Source organism: Dicentrarchus labrax, unplaced genomic scaffold, assembly GCF_905237075.1.
Source record: "Dicentrarchus labrax unplaced genomic scaffold, dlabrax2021, whole genome shotgun sequence".
Taxonomy (NCBI): domain Eukaryota; kingdom Metazoa; phylum Chordata; class Actinopteri; family Moronidae; genus Dicentrarchus; species Dicentrarchus labrax.
Window position 1 is genome coordinate 9,212,764 of NW_026136716.1, and position 20,082 is coordinate 9,232,845.

Consider the following 20,082-nt stretch of genomic DNA (forward strand, 5'->3'; position numbering starts at 1 on the left):
CAGGAAATAACTGAAAGTCCCAGCAATTGATTAGTATTGTCAAATGCTTTCAACATTGATTTCTATTTCCTTTCTTCTCTTTATGCCCTGTTTCCCTTCATCCATTATTTTCTTACACCCCCTCCTCACACACACACACACACACACACACACACACACACACAATCCTTTCTGACTTTTGTTACCGGTACTTTTCATTCATTTTTTTCAACCTACAGCTGACTGAAGCAGCAGCAGAAGGGAATGTTAGCAGTATTAGCATTAGCAGTGACTTAATCTAGGTCTGATACATCTGTAAGAGTGAACAGTTAACAGTGAGGCTGATATCAGTGAAATACAATTACAAACAGTAATGCTGGTGATCACAAGCATGCATTGTTTCCTGAATGCCTTTTTGCTTTAAATTGTCGACCATGAAAAGTATAAAAACAGGGATTGATTTCAGAAAAATCTTGTGATTAATTGTAATTGCCAGTTTTGAGATTAGTTTAGTACCCTCCATTTGTTTTATTGTTGTTTGTATCTTATTCTCTTAGCTATAACCAGTTTATTTATACCTTGTTTGTAATGATCCAATAATCTTTTAAGTTTCAACTCTTAATCATTCCAAATACTAATAATGTGAGATACCAGTGAGTATCAGTACATAACAATACTGCATATTAAGTCAAGAACCAGGAATGATTAAAGAACATCACTAAGAAACAGAAGCAGTTGTGAATTAATTGTTAATGATTGTGAGTTGAATGTTTAGCTTTGAAGATTGTTTTTTTTCCCCATCCTTTACCACTTGATGCTGCTTGACTACTTGAGTTTTCCCACCGGTCTAATTAAACTAATCTTCCTCCTCTGTCTTCAGGTGTACCAGCTGCTACAATCCCAACAGGATGCTGCCGTCCAGATCTCAAGGCAGCAATGTTGGCAGGACACTCTGATGCGGCTGTACCTGCGGGGTGAAGGGTCCTTGCCACTGCGGGGCGCTGACACTGTCAGCACCTGCAGCCTGGACCTGAGCCGGCCCAGTGGCAGCAACACTAACCGCCTCGAGCTGCCGCTGGACAGGAGAGCGCGGGCAGGCAGCGCTAGCCGCCTGGACCGGCTAGAGGACGACCGGCTCAGCATAGGTGACACTCGGTCTGTGGACAGCCTGGAGAACGGTGACGTCATCTCGCTGCTGGACACGCCATCTTCCTCTGCCTCCACCGAGCCTCCACTACACGTCAAGCCCTGGGTGGTGGGAAAGTCAGGGGGCTTGATGCTGGATCTGTCCCACCTGCAGGCATACGAGGGCGGGGAGAGCGGCAGCCAAACGCCTGGCAGCATGCCCAGCACACCGTCGCCACTGGAGACCTCTAAACCTTTCCCAGGAAGCTCCGGGGATCGAGATGCAACTTCCTCCCTGACTGAAGACAGCTTTCTCTTCAGTGACAACATCTCACTGGGGGAGTCCTTCAACAATGCTGAGGTGAGAGGGTGTTTGTTATTGACTTTTCATCTTGCGGAGATGGTTCAAGAGAAAGGATGACTAAGGGAGAGAGATTTAAGATTACATTGTTGTTTACAGCACTAGTTTATAAAAGGATCAGATCGGCAGTATTTTCTATTTTTGTTATTGCCATTAAATCCCAAGAAAAGGCCAAAACCAATTATTAGTATCTCTCGATACCTTCTCAGCCCCATACCTATTGGTTTCTGCTGAAGATGTAAATCTTTAAAAATGGGTCAAAATATTTATTTTTCTCAAGGCTGTAGTTTTTAGCAATTAACTGTTGAAAAAACAGTGTCTGTATTTCATATGATAGTCTGCATCGGAGGTTGCCTTAATGCTACTAAACAGCAGGAGCTTCCGACTCAGTGGGTGAAATGTCAGCGAAACCTCAGGGAGCCCAACACAGACTTTCATCTAGTGGACTTCTTGTTGTCATTTCAGTGAGTCACTGGAGGGCAGAGGTGGGAGAGTGGCAACCGGTCTCCTCCCACATCTGGAGACAGTCAGTTATAGAATTAGATATGTTTGGTTTAAGTACCGGTTGGGTAAAGCATTTGATCAGCACAGTGTTATAAATTAAGCCTGAAGATAGAGTTGTTTTGTATCAAGAGATAGATTAGAGGCGAGGTCATGGTGAAACTCAGGCCATCATAAGTTTTTGAGAAGTATTTTAACTTTAAGAGAGTCCAAATTGTTGGTGACATTATATTTGTAATGTTCTTATTAATGTTGTTGTTTTTTCTTTACTGTGTCCTGTTACCTGCTGCTGCAGTTATAGACCAGAGGGATCAATACAATTTAATTTAATCTAATCTCCTCTAATGATAACCCCTCTCTGTTTCTTTCTCTCTGGTGTGGTGTCGCCACCTAGCGGGCGGAGGAGGAGCTGTGCAGCATGCTACTGGAGATTGTGCTGTGCGTGATGTGGCGTGGCGTAGAAGGTTCAGATGATTCGGCGTGGCTGGAGCGCGGTCAGGTCTTCTCAGCTCTCACTAAACTGGGAACCGCCAACGAGCTGCTGCTTCCAGTCGACCAGATCAAACTCAGGTCAGTCCTCAATTCGACTGCTGACATTACTGGACAGACCAGGAGCTGAAAACATGCTGAATGCTTTCAGAACCAGGCTTGCTAACAGTATCTAATAGTCTCTCTTTCTCTTTGAAGTCTTATGGAACGTATGTTGGAGTGGGCGGTGAGTGATAACCGCGAGGCATCAGCCGCCACGTTACCGCAGCACACGGAGAACGCAGTGCGGTTGCTTCACATGGTGCAAGACTTCCTGCAGGCTGAGGGCCTGGTCAACCCAGCTCTGTGGACGGAGAAGGTGCTGGAAGAGACCGTGACACTGATGGACAGCCTCATGGTTTGGTACTCGGCCGGCACCCAGTGGTTCCAGCTCTCTCAAGTTGGACTGAGATTGCTGCTGGGCTTCATGGCTCAGACAGACCCAGAAGTGAGTAATTCTTCGAATTGTCATCGATTTCTGCCTTGTTTGTATTGTTCCATGTGTATTTCTTTGCGTGCACAATAATAAATGACCTCTGTCCCAGGTGTGTGCAATGGCCACCGCCAAGCTGAATGGCATCCTGCAAACAAAGGAGGTGTCCAGCCAGGACGAGGCCTGCTACCTGCTAGGTAAGGTGGAGGGCATCCTGCGGCGTTCTGTTCAGGAACAAACGGAGGAGACGTATTCCTTCCTGGTTCCTCTGCTGCGAACGCTACTCTCCAAAGTCCACCGCCTCCTCTACATGGAGCTGCACCTCCCCCAGCTCCCGGACACCAACGGCAGCCCGTCCTTCTTCGAGGACTTCCAGCTGTACTGCAACTCACCTGAGTGGCGCGTCTACCTCGACAAATATGTATGAGATTTACAGTTCTTATAGATTATATTGGATACAAATTCACTGGAAAATGTAAATGTTCTCCCTTTTTTACTTCTGTTTGTGTTTAGATTATCCCGTACATGAAGCAGTATGAAATCGAAACATTCAGCCAGGGCCATGAGACCATGGCTCTCTATTGGAAAGAGTGCTACGAGGCTTTCATGGTCAGCCTGCATAAGAGAGAGAGGGAGAGGGGTGAGAGCAAGATCCGCTTCCAGGTTAGTTGGATCAATAACTGAAGCCTCTTTTTCTCTGTTTCTGTCCCAGTATGGACTCTTATCTAATGTTGCTTTGATCTCCCATGAACTCATCCTCTTCATTTTCCCTCAAGGAGCAATTTGTGGAGCCTTTCTCACGCCGAGGACGCCAAGAGAACCTCCGCTACAACAGCATGTTGAAACAGCAGCACAGCCAGAACAGTGCCACCCTCAGGCAGTGGAAGGCAGCACGCCGGGGTCTGGTGTGTGAGAGAGGACCCTGGGCTGACAGGTACTGACATCAGCTGCTCTCCTTCTCTACATGTCTTGCCTTTTTCCACTTTATTCTGTCTACCATAATAATACAAATCTCATCAACCTCTCAATATGGGCCAGAACTTTAGTTTATACTTACAAACATAAGAAAAAAATGATTGCAGTAGCAGTGGTGAGGAAAAAAGCACAATTGAGAGAAGAACAGATATAGATAATTGCTGGAGTTGGGAGTATTACAAGTGTGTTTTGTAACCATTTCTAACAGGCAACAGGACAAGATGCACTGGAGGTTGTCCAGTGCTGAGAACTTCTCCCGCATGAGGCTGAAATTGGTCCGTAATTACAACTTTGAGCCACACCGAGAGGCCAGCGCACTGAGAGACAACCTAGGTAAGACAACATTGCCTCTCTACAGCCTCTTGTTGTTGGCTTGAGTATTTGGACTAAATTTAAACCTCCAGTGGCCTTAAAGCTGCACATCAGTGTCTCAGTTTGTTAGCAAAAAGTAGCTGCTCCAGTATTCAGTGAATGGATGTGATGATAAGGCATAAGTGTGTGTGCAGTGTGCCATGAGCACACTCCAGCATCCAGCCTGCCCTTGATAAACAGATTAAAAAGGACTGACCTTGAAAATGGATGATGATCCTGATTCAAAAGTTGTCAGGTAGAGGCCAGCTTGTGAGTAAGCAAGTTTAAAACTGTACATTTTCTGTTTATGGAATGAAAGTGAGCCGTTATCTTCACAGCAGGTACGTTTCTCAGCCTTTGACAAGCGTGTTAAGAAGTTAATTACCAGCACTGCCATTTGATATTAACCACCGCGCCATATCTGGATCCCTCCTCTGAGTTTTTAATCATTTCCTGTCTCTCTTGCTTTGCTTAGGTGTCCATCAGCAGCGTGTAAACCCGGAGTCTCTACTGCTGGAGGCTGTGAAGCAGGTCAAAGTCAGCGACCTGGAAGACGACATCCTGGAGCTGCCTGAGGACGATCCTGCTGCTGCCAACAACCAGTTAGTCACCGAATACAAAAACCACAAAACAACAAAATTCATGTAATGGATACTAAGAATTACAGCCTTCTATTCTTTGTCTGTGTCCTGCAGAGTTGAAACAGAGGAGGCAAGCCAGAAGGAGAAGCTGGTGCTGTGGGAGGACTGCGAGTTGGTGACGGTGGTGGACGTTGTGCCTGGTCGCCTGGAACTCACCACCCAACACATCTACTTCTACGACAGCAGCCAGGAGAAAGAGGAAGGTGAGAGAGGCGAAGGAGAAAGTATGGAGGAAAAAAAAAATCAATACAGTTTTACCCACACTAACTGTCTATTTGTTTCCTGAAGGTGTGGGCCACGACTTTAAATGGCCCCTGTCTCAGATCCGAGAGGTCCACCTGCGGCGTTATAACCTACGGCGCTCAGCTCTAGAGATCTTCCTCATCGATCAGACAAATTACTTCCTCAACTTCAAGAAAGAGGTGATGAGGCACAAATGTTACTCCAAAAAATTAGATAATCGTCTAAAGATTCAACTCCTGTTGAATTAGATTTGAATTTCTAAAAATCCGAGAGAATATTTGATCCCCTCTAATTTGTTTATAATAACATTGTGTTTTCTTATTAACAGGTGAGGAACAAAGTCTACAGCCGCATGTTGCTGCTGCGATCTCTCAGCCTTTATGGAACCCGCTCCCCACAGGAGCTCCTCAAAGCCTCTGGACTCACACAGGTCAGGAAACAACAATGCAGAGCTCTGATTAACAATTACACATATAATATAATGAAATATATGACTTCATTGTATAGGAGTTGATTTTTAAAATTATCTTTGGTATCCGCCTGGTTTATTACTTGCAGTGTTATCTGGTTTTATTTCAAAAGACAGCACCATCTGTAATCATATTTTCACAGCTGGAGAAAGGACCCTAAACAATGAACTTTAGAAAAGTTTTTTCATACAGACAGTCATCAGATTCCTAAAAGATTTTCTCAGGTCAAATGATGAACATCGGAACATAATTAATTAATTTTTCTCTGCACACTGAATATCAAATATCAGACCACAATCTGAGGTTGGTTTTTATTTAATTTCTGGTTAGCTGTTCATGAAGGGGGGAAACTAATCAATCACATTCTTACAATCTGAACAATAAACTGTACAAACTCACATATTGTCAATAGATGAACTTTAACCTTTTGCCTGTTCTTATTTTTTATTTTTTTCTTTCTCCTGCTTTTGCACAGAAATGGGTGAACCGGGAGATCTCCAACTTTGACTATTTGATGCAACTGAACACGATTGCAGGCAGAACGTACAACAACCTGGCTCAGTATCCAGTGGTACGTTCACTGAACACATTGTACAGCTGTGGTGACTGGATGGATGTTAATAATATGAGCTCACTTATTTGAGTGTGTGTTTTTGTGTGTGTTACCAGTTTCCCTGGATTCTAGCTGACTACACTTCAGAGGAGCTGGACCTGTCTGATCCTCGGGTATTTAGGGATCTGTCAAAGCCAGTCGCAGTTCTTAACGAACGCAACGCCAAGGCTGTTAGAGAGAAGTAAGTTTCATCCATCCATACTTCTCATAACTGAATTATCATTAAATATACTATAAATGATATAGAAATATGTCAGCAGCTGGAGGAAGGCACGTTGCTAAAAGTAAACTTTTTAAATGTGTCCATCAGGTATGAAAGTTTCGAGGACCCGACAGGCACCATCGACAGGTTCCACTACGGCACCCACTACTCAAACGCCGCTGGAGTGATGCACTACATGATCAGAGTGGAGCCCTTCACCTCCCTGCACATCCAGCTGCAGAGTGGACGGTAAGACAACCAGACACTCACCAAAATATCTGCCCCGCAATACAGAGACTCCCCCTCTACTGTCCCTCCATTTGTCCTCAGCGTTGATAGTTAGACGTGTCTGTGCCGCACACACTGCTGCTGTTTCTAGTGTTTTATAATCGCCGCTCATCTGTACCCTCCTGCCTCGGCTCAGGTTTGACTGTGCCGACCGCCAGTTCCACTCCATCCCTGCGACGTGGCAGACCCTCATGGACAACCCCAATGACGTCAAGGAGCTCATCCCGGAGTTCTTCTACTTCCCAGAATTCCTTGAGAACCAAAATGGTGAGATTTGAGTATTGAGTATCCTTTTGAAATTGTTTAAAATATTTATATACAAAACTGTCGGCTGCTACCATCAAAGTTGTGATGGAAGGATTACATATTGCTGTAGAATGGATAAACACACACAGCGATGCAGTTTTTCACTGTGTTTTAGCAACATGGATAAATTGCATAATGCCTTATCTTGCTTCTTCTGTTGATCCCCTGGTTTAAACGTTTTCGGAGGGACGATGTCTCTGGTGTCTTTTTGAATATGGTCATAAATATGTTTTGAATTCGTTCTCTGATCCCTTTCTTCTTTTTACTCTATACCTGGCTTCTGTCTTCCTGTTCCTTCGTCCTTTGTTCTCGCCGTCACCCAGCCTTTGATCTGGGTCGCCTGCAGATCTCCAAGGAAAGGGTAAACGATGTGGTTCTGCCCAAATGGGCCAAGTCCCCTGAGGACTTCATCTACAAGCACCGCAAAGCCCTGGTGAGATGTAGTTTTAGTTCTGCTGCTGTTTAACTTTTCTCAGAGGATATTGTGCAAGAAAAAAAACTTTAATCATTCAAGCTTTTACATCAGTGCAGAATGTCTTTAACTGAATCCAAAACTCGTTTAACCTTTTAGTTACTGAAGATACTCCACTATCAAACTCCATTTCACATGAGATTATGCTATGTACCCTTTGTGTTGGCTGTTTTCTGTATTGTATGTGTTTACAACCACTGTGTGTGTGTGTGTGTGTGTGTGTGTGTGTGTGTGTGTGTGTGTGTGTGTGTGTGTGTGTGTGTGTGTGTGTGTGTGTGTGTGTGTGTGTGTGTGTGTGTGTGTGTGTGTGTGTGTGTGTGTGTGTGTGTGTGTGTGTGTATGACAGGAGTCGGAGTACGTCTCAGCCCACCTTCATGAGTGGATCGATCTGATCTTTGGTTACAAGCAGAGGGGCCCTGCAGCGGTGGAGGCCCTCAACGTCTTCTACTACTGCACATATGAGGGTAAAGAATCCAGGACGGTTGCAGTATTGTGTGTATAAAGAGCTTTAGGCAACATATTGGCTACAGAAAATGTAAATGTAGATTACACTTTTGCAAACCATAGAGTAAACTGAAATATTTGAGTATTGCATCATAAAACACATATTGACTTGGTGGTATTTTATTAACAGTAAAACACATACTTACTTAGATGTTACAGTTAATTCCCAAAGGGGAAAGCTGATTGAGTGATTGGTGTGGTGTTGCAGGGGCGGTGGACCTGGATGCCATCACTGATGAAAAGGAGCGAAAGGCCGTGGAAGGCATGATCAGCAACTTTGGACAGACGCCCTGCCAGTTACTCAAGGTACACACACACACACACACACACACACACACACACGCGCACGCACGCAAGCACGCACGCACGAAAAGAAATGAACAAAAAACCTGAAACCTATCATGACTCACTGAAGTTTTGTATCTGCAGTGATGGATCAGATTAAGACTAAAGTGTGTGTGTGTGTGTGTGTGTGTGTGTGTGTGTGTGTGTGTGTGTGTGTGTGTGTGTGTGTGTGTGTGTGTGTGTGTGTGTGTGTGTGTGACTGCATAGGAGCCCCATCCTGTGCGCCTGCCTCAAGAGGAAGTGGAGAAGAGGAAGGCTCAGCTGGACTCATGTCCTCTCAACATGTTCGAACACCTCAGCGACCTCAAGTCCTTCTTTGTTGAGGTTTGAGCCCTCTGCTGCTTAGTTACATTTTGATTATTACAGTGCATTTTTTAGAAATATATCTCTCTAAAATAACCTGGATTTCAATTCTCTCCCCCGTCATGTTGCAGGGCATCAGTGACAATGTGGCGCTGGTTAAAGCCGTGGTGCCAAAGAATCAGTCCCATTCCTTCATCACCCAGGGGAGCCCCGACACCATGGTGAGCCTTGGTGCTAATACTAGTTATCATTATGATAATCATTACAGAGTTGTTTTATATTTATTGTGCTCTTCTGAATTCTAAACAAAAGGAATGATTGACTTCATTGTGTCTGTTTCCAGGTGACGGTTAGTCGGAACTGCCTGGTCGGGACCCATGGGTGGCTGCCTTACAACAAGAACATCTCCAACTACTTCACCTTCATTAAGGACCCCACAGTGTCCAACACCAAGTGAGAACACACACAACACACGTGCAAATACAGTACATTCACAGCACAGCGCCAGCTCATCGCCCTCTGCATTTGTAGGACCCAGCGTTTCCTGTCCGGACCCTTCGCCCCCGGCGTGGAGGTCACATCTGGACTGTTTGTGGTCTCCCATGATGGCAAGTTGCTCTTCAGCGGTGGCCACTGGGACAACAGCCTCCGGGTCACCTCCCTGGTTAAGGGCAAGACTGTGGGACAGCACATCCGACACATGGGTAAACACACACATTAAACATGCCTCTGTGAAGAAAAGTCTGTTCTTGACTTCTGCCACATCCAAACAAACAGGCCAGGTACAATGATGATGATGGTACTGGTACTTGATGTGGGTTTCCATTCAAAACAATTAACCCCTCCCTGAACTGAATGTATGTTAAATCGGCTGATAAAAATATAAAATGTATGATTGCATATGTGTGTCCTCTAATAGTCAGCGGTTTTGTTCCCCTCTCCTCCAGACATTGTGACCTGCTTGTCAACAGACCACTGCGGTATCCACCTAATCTCCGGCTCCAGAGACACAACCTGCATGGTGTGGCAGGTTCTTCAGCAGGTTAGGACGACCAGGACTCACTTATACACCGTGATTGCATTGATCTGCAGATAAAGTAACAGATTTAACTTCATAAAACTGGGGAGCCAGTATTCATTCCTGGGTTGTACCAATAAGTATTATTGAAGCTGTTGTTGACTGATTAATGATAGATAGAACATGCCTAATTCATTGGTCAGCCATTTAACTTAATACTTCATAAAAAACCTGAGCGGAAACACAAAACAAAAGTTGAAATATTTTTAAAAAATGCACATAATTGGCATTCATTTTGTTTGTTTGCTCTGTCGTGCAGGGTGGAGCTCCTGTGGGTCTTTATCCTAAACCAGTTCAGGTGTTGTACGGACACACGGACGAGGTGGTCAGTGTCAGTATCAGCACAGAGCTGGACATGGCTGTGTCTGGATCACGGGTAAGAGAAAGTGAAAGACTGACGGTGCACAAAGTATTCAATCATATGCTGAGAAAACAAGCTCGAGTTTAGGCTGAGAGTTAGTGTATATGTGTGTAATTCTGGGTCTTTAAAGGGGAGAGATTTGTAAGGTTCAGTTGCTTTAATTACTTTTAATTTAAGAACTGCTAACAATATGCAAACTCCAACTGCAGTTTATGTGATGTTGATGAAAAATTAAATGAATGTTGAGACTTTAAAAGCTGACTGAAACTTTCTTTTTATTAAAAGTATGCTTTTACATTCAAGTTTGATTAGAAACAAAATTAAACTAAACTGGCAAAAGATCTTTTTTTTTTCATGTAAATTAGTTATTGATTTATCTTAGTTATGGAAAGGAAATTGAATATCGTTTGATCCACTATTTCCCAACATAAAAATAGGTAACGCAGGCAGTTAAGTAGAGTGCTGTCACCTGGGAAATTGCACTATTTGTTATAACTTTAAGGTATTAGCTTAAAGCTTTATAATTACAACCATGAAAATGTAAATGAATGAAAAACTGGTGTGTGGTATTTAACATGTGCTTCCACTCTGTGTTTCCCAGGACGGGACAGTGATCATCCACACGGTGCGTCGGGGTCAGTACATGCGCTGCTTGCGACCGCCGTGCGACAGCTCCCTGCCGCTCTCCATCCTCCACCTGGCTGTGTCCTGGGAGGGTCACCTGCTGGTCCACACCTGCCTCGAGGGCAAAGCAACGCTCAAGGTGCAGGCACAGTTTTTTGTCCACACCCACAGACGCTGCATGGAAAGATGGGGATTCATCTGAGAAACAAAAATGTTATTCATAGGTGTTTTTTTTCTGTTTCCAGGATAAAAACGCTCTACATCTTTACTCTGTAAATGGGAAGCACCTCTGCAGCGAGCCGCTGAAGGAGCAGGTGACTGATATGTGTGTTTCAGGAGAGTATGTCGTCATCGGCAGCGAGCAGGGATACCTGTCCATTCGTGACCTCTACAGGTAAACTCCCATACCTCCTAAAACTGTCTATTATCATGATGTTATTCCTAAATCTGTTATTCCTAACCTTGTCCCACCTGAGTCTAATGTGGACTTCTCCTGTGCAGTCTGTCGATGAGCATGGAGCCAATGGCCATGCGGGTGCCGGTGCGTTGCGTCTCGGTCACCAAGGAGCAGAGCCACGTCCTGGTGGGCCTGGAGGACGGCAAGCTGATCATCGTGGGCGTGGGCAAGCCGGCGGAGGTAAAGAACTCGCTGAGGAACTACATCGCTCAGAGCCTGGAGGGATCGCCGCTCATGGCCTCCCCCCTGCTGGCCCCGCTTCGAGCTCGCTCGCCAACCCGCCTGCTGCACCAGCGCGACCAGCTGGTGTTCAGCCCCACTTCCAGCTCCCACAAACCCTAGCACCTCCTAGTCCGTTCCCCTCCCCTCCTTTTCCATTGCTGTATATCTGACACACACACACAGACACACACACACACACACACACACACACACACACAGACACACATACTGCACCTGTGTTGCAATGCTCGGCCTCGACGTCCTCAAAGAACTTTCAACACGCAGTCACCTCTCCTTCTCAGGGATGGTTGTCGCCCACATTCACTCTTTTGGCTTAATTCTTCCCAAACCAAACAAACAAACACACACACACACACACACACACACACACACACACACACACACACACACACACACACACACACACACACACACACACATTTATAGCTGAGCCACACAGATTGAACACATTCCTTCAGCACCCAGCTGAGCAGAAACTAGAACCACAACTGTGACATAAAAACAACTTGTTGTGCTTACCTCATTCTGTTCTATTTGGTATTTGGCATCTGTGCAATATTTGACTAGATTTGGCCGTTGACCTGGGATAAACTCCATCCCCTGCTGTTTACCTGAAGTGTCATTATGTCACGTGTTTGAGTGTACTCTTCAACTATAACAAATAATGCTGTGAAACAAACTTAACACTAATTAACGCTTCTGCAAACACAAAGCCATATTAACAGTGTAGCTACAATCTAATAATGCAAACTAATAATCTTGCGCCAAGATAGACTTCAGTGTTTGGATGATGTTGATAGTGTGGTAGTGTAGATGTCGGAGGTTGATACAGGCAGTCCCCCTCTGAATAGTTTGATCATCGCACCTTTCTGCTTTTCATCTCTTCTGTTCAGATCGACTCACCAAAGTGAATCAAGCTTTAATTTGTTCTTTAATGCCTCACAAGCTTCACAAGTCAATCAAGCTCCAATGAACTAATCAATCACTCATGAATCATATACCTCCTCCTTTTTCTCCCCCTTCCGTTTCCTTTGACTTCACGCTTTTCTTTCCCCCCCCTCTCCCCCGTCCCACTTCCTCCTCCTCTTCCTCCACTCTTCTCAGATGCGTTCGGGCCAGATCACACGGAAGCTGTGGGGCTCCAGCAAGAGACTGACTCAGATCTCCTCGGGGGAGACGGTGTACAACATCTAGCGCCACCACAACTGACCCATCCCGAGCCCTGAACCCTCCCCTCCAAGCACATCCCACCCACATTCCTGTCACTCAGTTTGCCTCCATACCCATCAATCACCAAACAGATTGCTTCATTATGTTTGAGGAAACTCCCTTCAGCACTGTTCCACTGTTTAATGGGTGGTGGGCAGATGTCTTGGTGGTGCTAAAACCATCACAAAGTCTGCGTTATGTTTTTTCTGTGTGCGTGTGTGTGTGTGCGTGTGTGATCCTGCTTTGGGTTGAACGTACGGCGCCGGCGCTGTGGTTCAAATCCAGAAGTAGCACCAGCCTCGGCATCACCACACCACTACCCACCACTCCCAAACACCACGGCATCTCTCGTAATCAGCCGGTCATCATCATCATCTTTACATAATTCTACACAGTTAGCTCCACGGAGGCACTGTGGATTCATCGACCTGCTCAGCTTAAATTGAACAGGATCGGTCAGCTAACTGCTCTCCTGTGTGTGTGTGTGTGTGTGTGTGTGCGTGTGCAAGCAGCCTATTGCCATGCTCTGTCTCAAAATATAGTTTCAAGTGGCCTTTTTGTCCCCCCTTAGTTTGCCTTGGATGCAGACAGGCGGGCCTGTGCTCTGTAGGCCGAGACTTTTCATGGTTGCCTCAAAGCTGCCACACAGCAGCCTTATGCAGTAGGACGGCTCCATCACTCACAAGACCAAACTCTCTGCCTTTCCTATGCGTTTTTATAAATATGTGTATGTGTGCGCGTGTGATTTTCATTTGTTTTTTTATTGTGGATTTCTATGTTGTCTTTGTTTTGGGGTTTTCTTTTTGTTTGTTTTTTAGACAGATTTATGCATGTGCCCAGAAACTTGGCATCTGTTCGTATGCATGGCATTTTTGGTACATTTTGAGATTAGATAGCAGACACGGTGGTGGAGAAGTCGTGTTTCTTTTTGTTTGTTTACGCTTGGATATAGCTGACTTGTATCTGTAGCGTCAGTCTTCAATGTTCATATCATTTAAGATACGGTTTTGTAAAAAAAACAAACACAAATTCTCACTACAGGCAAAACACTACACTCTGAGACGTAAGAAGCATCCATGTGAAGATTTATCACAGCAGTAGAGAGAAAGAAAAACTACTTTAAAGTCACATATCGCTCTCCGTGCTTCATCGAATGTTTTTAAGTTACTTGAATCCATGTTTATTTATAAGTAATAGTAGCAGTTTTTTAAATCACACCTTGTCTCTTGAATACAGACACCAGTATATTTTAAACTCTGACTGTTCAGACACCTGTAAAAGAAGGAGAAAGAAGAAATCCTCAAGGGCTTTATGAGATGTCAGTGTTAACAGCAATACAGCTTCTTCGGCGGGTGGCTGTCGATGCTTTCTTCCTGTTTGTCCCATATTGGTCGCTCAGCCAGCCCTCTATCTCCAGTCTTCCTATACCTTAACTGGGACAGTAAATGTACCCCACCTCCCTCCCTTTCTCCCCCCTCCTCCCATCAACTGCCTTGAGCTGTCATTGCCTCAATCTATCATCCTTTGTTGTTTTTACATCTCATTCTCCTTCCTGCTCATTGTGAAGCGACTGATTTCAGAGGAGTTTTTTCTTTTAATGGGCATCGAGAAGGTTTGCATGCCTCGTTTAGGTCGCTCGGAAGACGTGTTGTTCGTGTGTGTGAATGTGATTCCTGTAATATCAGAATCACAAAAAAGCCACAGTATGAAGCTCCTGTGGATGTGATTTATATTTTTGCACCATACCTGTGTGTGTGGGTGTGGGTGTGGGTGTGGGTGTGTGTCTGATTGTATGTGTGTGTGAGGACATGCCAATGATGCATGTTTATTTTTTATAGCCAAATTCTTGATTTCGTTGTTCATGTGGCGTCTCTGATTCTGTGAACCGTGGCAGCCCTTGATTGTTTTTGGCTCAGTCATGGGTTCGGCATTGAACACAGGGTCACTCTAGTGGTTCCCCTTTTCTCTTTTTTTTCCCATCGTGATTTTTGTATTTAGTTTTTATTTAAATGTCACAGCAAGGTGGAGTGCAAAGACCAATCTGTGTCCTTCTCTAAGAGATTTCTGTGAAAGGTGCATAAAATGTTTTTCAATGCAGTTTTTTTCCCTTTGGTTCATCCGCATTTGTCATTCAGACAAAAGACCACTGTTCGAGTTGTTCCACGACTGCAACAAACGGAGTGCCTTTATCCCAGTGTGGTGTTAACATAGAGCAAGGTTTCTCTCATTACTGCAGATTATCGTCCCCGACCTCACCGTAAATCAAATGAAAGCAGCATTCCAGAAGTTAAACCTCCACAGGTTCACCGGGAACCAAGAATATACTGTAGGACTTTAAAATCAAAAAGTACTATTTTGTGTCTTAGCAGCATTCTCTGTGACTGTCACCAAATGGATGTGTGTATATCTGTGATTATTTATGAATACAGTATATAATGTACAGCATGATTTTTATTTCAGTGTATTTGAAATGTACTTTTGCACTTTCCAGGTACTAAATTGTAACAAATTGTTTTAACTTGGCTCCCTAATCTGTACAAACTGCTTTGTATACACAAGTGGAAAATGATCATTAAAGTCTTGTCTAAATTTAAATGGGTCATTTGAATTTGTGGTTTATCTGCCTTCACTTGAAACACTTAAAAGAAGAATGAAGAGTGACTGCCATGGCTGAGGTAAAAATACACAGATTCAAAATGCAAAGTTTTATTTAAGGAAAACACAGACAGACAACAATGTCTGTGAGAAAGATTGTTCAGGATATTCAAGAGGAGACGAATCAAGGTGGTCACTCTCTTATGTTGTGTTTCTTTGTGGTTTTCATGCAGCGATCGGGTATGAGCAGATGGACGCTCTCTTCAGTTCACAATCAGTGGCCGTCCACCAGCTCTCATCTGCAAAGAAGCGGTAGGGACAGAGTTATTAAAGGCATGTTGGCTCACATAACTCACATATTCCGAGGGTACTTCTAAAACCATTTAGTAGAAATAAATGTCTACTAGTATTTACAGTATTTCTGCTGTGAGCCATCTAAAGGTGTTATTAACATAATTGTGTTAAAGGGACAAAGAGGAAACATGATTGTCAGGTTGCTCTTTGTGCCACAGGGCAAAGATACCTCATACCTAACCCTTAACACTAGCACTGTTGTTTAATGTGTAACACAGACTAATGTATATTTCATCAACCCAGCTCAATTAACAAATAGATGCTGGTGCCAGTTCTTAAAGTATAAATATCCTGACTTTAAAGGAGAGTTTTAATGACAGATTGTACGTTGTATACACATGTTAGAAACTGCACCCTTATTCATTCTTTCTGGGTTAATCACACACACAGAACTTTAACTACTTAAGCCTTTTTTATGTTTCATGCAAGAAAAAAAAGTTTTATTAATGTGTGTCTAGTGTGTGTGAGTTCTTACCTATCTTGAACATGTCCACGCAAACTGGTTTATCAGTCTGAATGTTGGGGTGACCTGGCATCCAGTCGCTGTAACTCCACTCTGACCCATCTACCCAGGATGCCTGCTGGTTCTGAGGTGTGCAATGCCAACACACACACAGTGTATCAAAGATATGCACACACACAAGCTTGATTCAACCATTCTTATTAAAACTGAGAATTAACATTAAAAATACAGACTTTTTATCCACAAAATGAAAAGTACAGAAACAGATGGAACATCTTAAAATAAAAGTTCAAAGGTTGATGTTATACCAAGGTAAGAATAACACTATCTGTCCTGTTAGATAAGATATCTAATGACACTCTCCTTGGCCTCCAGTCTGTGCCATAGTGCAGGACCAGACTGCTGGCGTCACAGTTAGTGAGCGCATGAATAAAAATGGTGATATGAGATAGTTTCCCAAACATCATTCTAATGTTACTTGTTCCTATTAAAATATAACAGACTGTAGATGAACCTTTCAAGATGTGTTTGGGGAGGTAGATCAGGGTACTGGGGCTGATTTCACTGTTCCTACATCACTACAGCAGTGTATATTTTCAGAAAAAACATACTGTCTCTTTCAAAATGTTGACGAGAAGAACTTGCCTTGACCATTCCTCCCAGCCAGGTCAACACAGGGTTGTTCTCGCCACCACTGGTCACCAAGGACACCAGGCGGGAATGTAGATCGTCACTGGTTACAGATGCAAGCTCAGCATTTGGGGCAAGATCTCTGCATAACGCCTGGAACGGACACAGAAAAGTGTTAAGATTTAATTTGAAGAGGCACAAACTGTTTTAATCTGGAAAACAAAGCAGTATTGGTGACATGGATTCACCACAGAAAGTTTAACTTGACCTAACGAACCTCTGTGTGTCTATAACTGTACTGTGAGATGTTTTACCTGTGCATCTTGAAAGGCCAGTGGTGTGGGGTTGAACTCATAGCAGTTTCCATTGATGATCTCCCCCTTACATGCTACTGTCTGTGTTTGGAGCCTTGAGGTGGAGGGTTCAGTTCCCTGTCTAAAACCATCTGGGATTGACATCATGGGTTCGGTTCCCTGTCTAAAACCATCTGGGATTGACATCCTGGGTTCAGTTCCCTGTCTAAAACCATCTGGGATTGACATCCTGGGTTCGGTTCCCTGTCTAAAACCATCTGGGATTGACATCCTGGGTTCGGTTCCCTGTCTAAAACCATCTGGGATAGACATGGAGGGTTCGGTTCCTTGTTTAAAGCCCTCTGGGACTTTACGCACAGGTTCAGTTCCCTGTCTAAAACCATCTGGGATTGTCATCCTGGGTTCGGTTCCCTGTCTAAAACCATCCGGAATTAACATCACTGGTTTTGCGCTTAGCCTAAGACCATCTGAGGCAGAGATCATGGGTTCAGTTCCCTGTCTAAAACCATCTGGGATTGACATCCTGGGTTCAGTTCCCTGTCTAAAACCATCTGGGATAGACATCCTGGGTTCAGTTCCCTGTCTAAAACCATCTGGGATAGACATCCTGGGTTCAGTTCCCTGTCTAAAACCATCTGGGATAGACATCCTGGGTTCGTGTCTAAAACCATCTGGGATAGACATCCTGGGTTCAGTTCCCTGTCTAAAACCATCTGGGATAGACATGGAGGGTTCGGTTCCTTGTTTAAAGCCCTCTGGGACTTTACGCACAGGTTCAGTTCCCTGTCTAAAACCATCTGGGATTGACATCCTGGGTTCGGTTCCCTGTCTAAAACCATCGGGTAGACGAGGAGCAGAGGGTTCTTCCACACGAACCCAACCACCGCTATTCTTCTGGGCTCGAACATCAACAGGTACTGAAAGACAGAAGGTTTTTTTGATGTATCTTGGTAGTTTATTGTGGATAGGAGCTGAAAGTAGTGGAGAATAAATCATAGTTAAATTATGACCTCACCCTCATCTGTCAACCAGTGTCTTCTCCCCATCTCTCCAAATCCAGAAGGATGGATGAAAGCTAGAGGAGGAAAAACATTTCTCATTGCACCTGTTAATGAACTCACTCATATTGAGTTAGCAAACTCCAAATGGGTAAAACTAATTAGTTCTTCATTATGGTTTGATTACCTCTCCTGTCCATCTCACTGATGTGTTCCTGCACTAGGCCGGTGTTGAGGTCAACGATGAATCTCCTGGAGGGCTCGGTACCTTGTCGGAAACCACCGGGAACAGGTTCATGGATGTCGCCGTGTTCGGTGCCCTGTCGGAAGCCATCGGGGAGCCGGTAGGTCGAAGATATCTTCTGCAAACGTCTAGGGACTGCAAGTGGGGCAGCCTGGAGCCCTGGGAAGGGATTATTTTACAGTTAGCTGTGTTTGGGCTTTCTCTGCAGTAGTAGTGCCGTCACACTGAGGATATGCAGTTATTCAGTGTTAGAGAAGCTCACATAGAGATAGAAAGGCTGACCTTAGACTTCCTTTCAGATTAAACACCATTGCCAGTTGACAAATACATAACTGTCTGTCCTTTTACATCAATTATTAACTATTGTGCCAGGATAATATGTAGGCCACAGCTTTTCCTTAACAGTGTAATAAATCAATAATGGTCAAAGTCTAATTTCTACTGTGATTGCATCGCTATTTGCCACGGTCAACACTTTTGCTGCCAAGGCAACATAAGCCACAACTAATTACGACATGGAAATAATCCGACCATTAACTAGGATTATCAAAGGGAATAACTAATTATATTGCTAAAGTTCTCATTTATTTCTCGTGTTTCTTCCACACAGCGGTAGTCAAGAAAAAAACAGTTTTCTTGGGATCAGATGAAAGATATCTCAACATAAGAATATTATGGTAGGATCATAAGAAAACCTCCATAGTTGTCTGTGATAAAATGATAATTATCATCTTAAGTTATCTTTAGTTACTGTATGTCGGTGTAAAGAAACACATATTTAGTGTTCATGATAAAACCCTAAGACTCACATCATCTGCAAATTAAAGCATTCAATACATCATGTGACTTTAAAATAAATGAATTATGAATAGTCATTACACTTAATGTATAAAATAAACTACAGTGAAAGATGGAGGGGTCTTACCTGACAGTGTCAGGAGCAGCAGCACTAACTTGAACATCCTGTAAACGACAACAACAGACGTCTTTTAGCTTTTAATCTGCTGTATGTTTGCCTCCGCTGTGCTGGATCAGCGGCTGTGAACCCGGAGACGCTGCGGCACTTTGTGTTGCTTACCTGAGACAGCAGTGATGAACAAACCAGAAACAAAAAGGCCACCTACTAATATGTCTTGGTCCTAAAACCCAACCCTACCAATGACACTTGGAATTGGATTATAGATTAATTTCATCAGTGATATTTGATGCACTTTGCCCTCAGGTCTCACCTGATAAAGGTTCGAACACGAGCTCATAAAGTGCAGGCTGTCAACAGTTGACCTCTGACATCAGAAGAAATATCCAGTTTTCCTTGACATCCTACTATACTGTACACTTCCTGTTTTCCTGGTTTTGTAAATACGTTAAAGGTGAATGGCACTTGGTTTAATCAGGGGTGGCTCAATCAATATTTGTGAACGTGGCCAGATAGTAAACGTGACTGGCATTGAAGGTTGTTCGAGGGGGACAGGAGTGTTTTATAGGTCATTTCTATGCTGTTGTTTGGAGACGTGTGCACCTTATTAGCAGACATGGGCACAAATACATCAAAAGTATCTTGTTACAAATCACACACTGAAAATAAAATACAAAATAGTGGTATGAAAAAAATGTAATCAGTTAAAATACAAGTAATTTGTTATTTTAACATACAAAAATACATTCTTTATGGACTGATATGCTAATTTCCCGGTAATATAGATTTAAAGTGACCACTCGGGGTATCTTGGAGGTGGGGGGCTGTGAATTCAGGGGTGCATGCTGGGTGTTTTCTGTCAGTCAAAGCGACCACTGACTGATTTGAGTGAAAAGTCAAATGAAATGCAACTGGAGAGACTGAATATTTAGACCACGTTATGTACCAGTTCTCTC

The 20,082-nt window shown here is 43.8% G+C and overlaps 2 protein-coding genes across 5 annotated transcripts in view; one reads left to right on the top strand and one right to left on the bottom strand.

Moving 5' to 3' along the window:
* The window catches only part of nbeal1 (neurobeachin-like 1), a 43,694-nt gene extending 28,487 nt beyond the window's left edge, over positions 1-15,207 (top strand). For 2 of the 4 annotated variants that reach the window (XM_051427346.1, XM_051427347.1), the window contains 28 exons: positions 860-1,465; positions 2,361-2,536; positions 2,654-2,942; positions 3,040-3,348; positions 3,441-3,590; positions 3,704-3,861; positions 4,111-4,235; positions 4,729-4,855; positions 4,949-5,097; positions 5,183-5,316; positions 5,466-5,567; positions 6,083-6,178; positions 6,277-6,401; positions 6,531-6,671; positions 6,847-6,977; positions 7,340-7,449; positions 7,835-7,952; positions 8,201-8,298; positions 8,545-8,661; positions 8,772-8,861; positions 8,984-9,093; positions 9,172-9,344; positions 9,588-9,682; positions 9,978-10,094; positions 10,681-10,842; positions 10,949-11,097; positions 11,205-11,340; positions 12,508-15,207. In XM_051427346.1, the coding sequence (XP_051283306.1) occupies positions 860-1,465; positions 2,361-2,536; positions 2,654-2,942; positions 3,040-3,348; positions 3,441-3,590; positions 3,704-3,861; positions 4,111-4,235; positions 4,729-4,855; positions 4,949-5,097; positions 5,183-5,316; positions 5,466-5,567; positions 6,083-6,178; positions 6,277-6,401; positions 6,531-6,671; positions 6,847-6,977; positions 7,340-7,449; positions 7,835-7,952; positions 8,201-8,298; positions 8,545-8,661; positions 8,772-8,861; positions 8,984-9,093; positions 9,172-9,344; positions 9,588-9,682; positions 9,978-10,094; positions 10,681-10,842; positions 10,949-11,097; positions 11,205-11,340; positions 12,508-12,597 (4,383 nt within the window). In that variant the 3' untranslated portion in view covers positions 12,598-15,207. Of the gene's footprint in view, positions 1-859; positions 1,466-2,360; positions 2,537-2,653; positions 2,943-3,039; positions 3,349-3,440; positions 3,591-3,703; positions 3,862-4,110; positions 4,236-4,728; positions 4,856-4,948; positions 5,098-5,182; positions 5,317-5,465; positions 5,568-6,082; positions 6,179-6,276; positions 6,402-6,530; positions 6,672-6,846; positions 6,978-7,339; positions 7,450-7,834; positions 7,953-8,200; positions 8,299-8,544; positions 8,662-8,771; positions 8,862-8,983; positions 9,094-9,171; positions 9,345-9,587; positions 9,683-9,977; positions 10,095-10,680; positions 10,843-10,948; positions 11,098-11,204 lie in introns of all 4 variants that reach the window. The other 2 variants (XM_051427344.1, XM_051427345.1) reach the window with 1 other exon arrangement.
* Positions 15,208-15,302: 95 nt separating this feature from the next.
* Positions 15,303-17,621, bottom strand: LOC127378485 (proteoglycan 3-like). The gene is made up of 4 exons (XM_051427348.1): positions 16,969-17,621; positions 16,670-16,807; positions 16,037-16,148; positions 15,303-15,506 (listed from the first exon to the last, which is right to left on the bottom strand). The coding sequence occupies exons 1-4, from the start codon at positions 17,614-17,616 to the stop codon at positions 15,433-15,435; spliced, it is 972 nt and encodes a 323-aa protein (XP_051283308.1). The 5' UTR covers positions 17,617-17,621; the 3' UTR covers positions 15,303-15,432.
* Between the last annotated feature and the right edge of the window lie 2,461 nt (positions 17,622-20,082).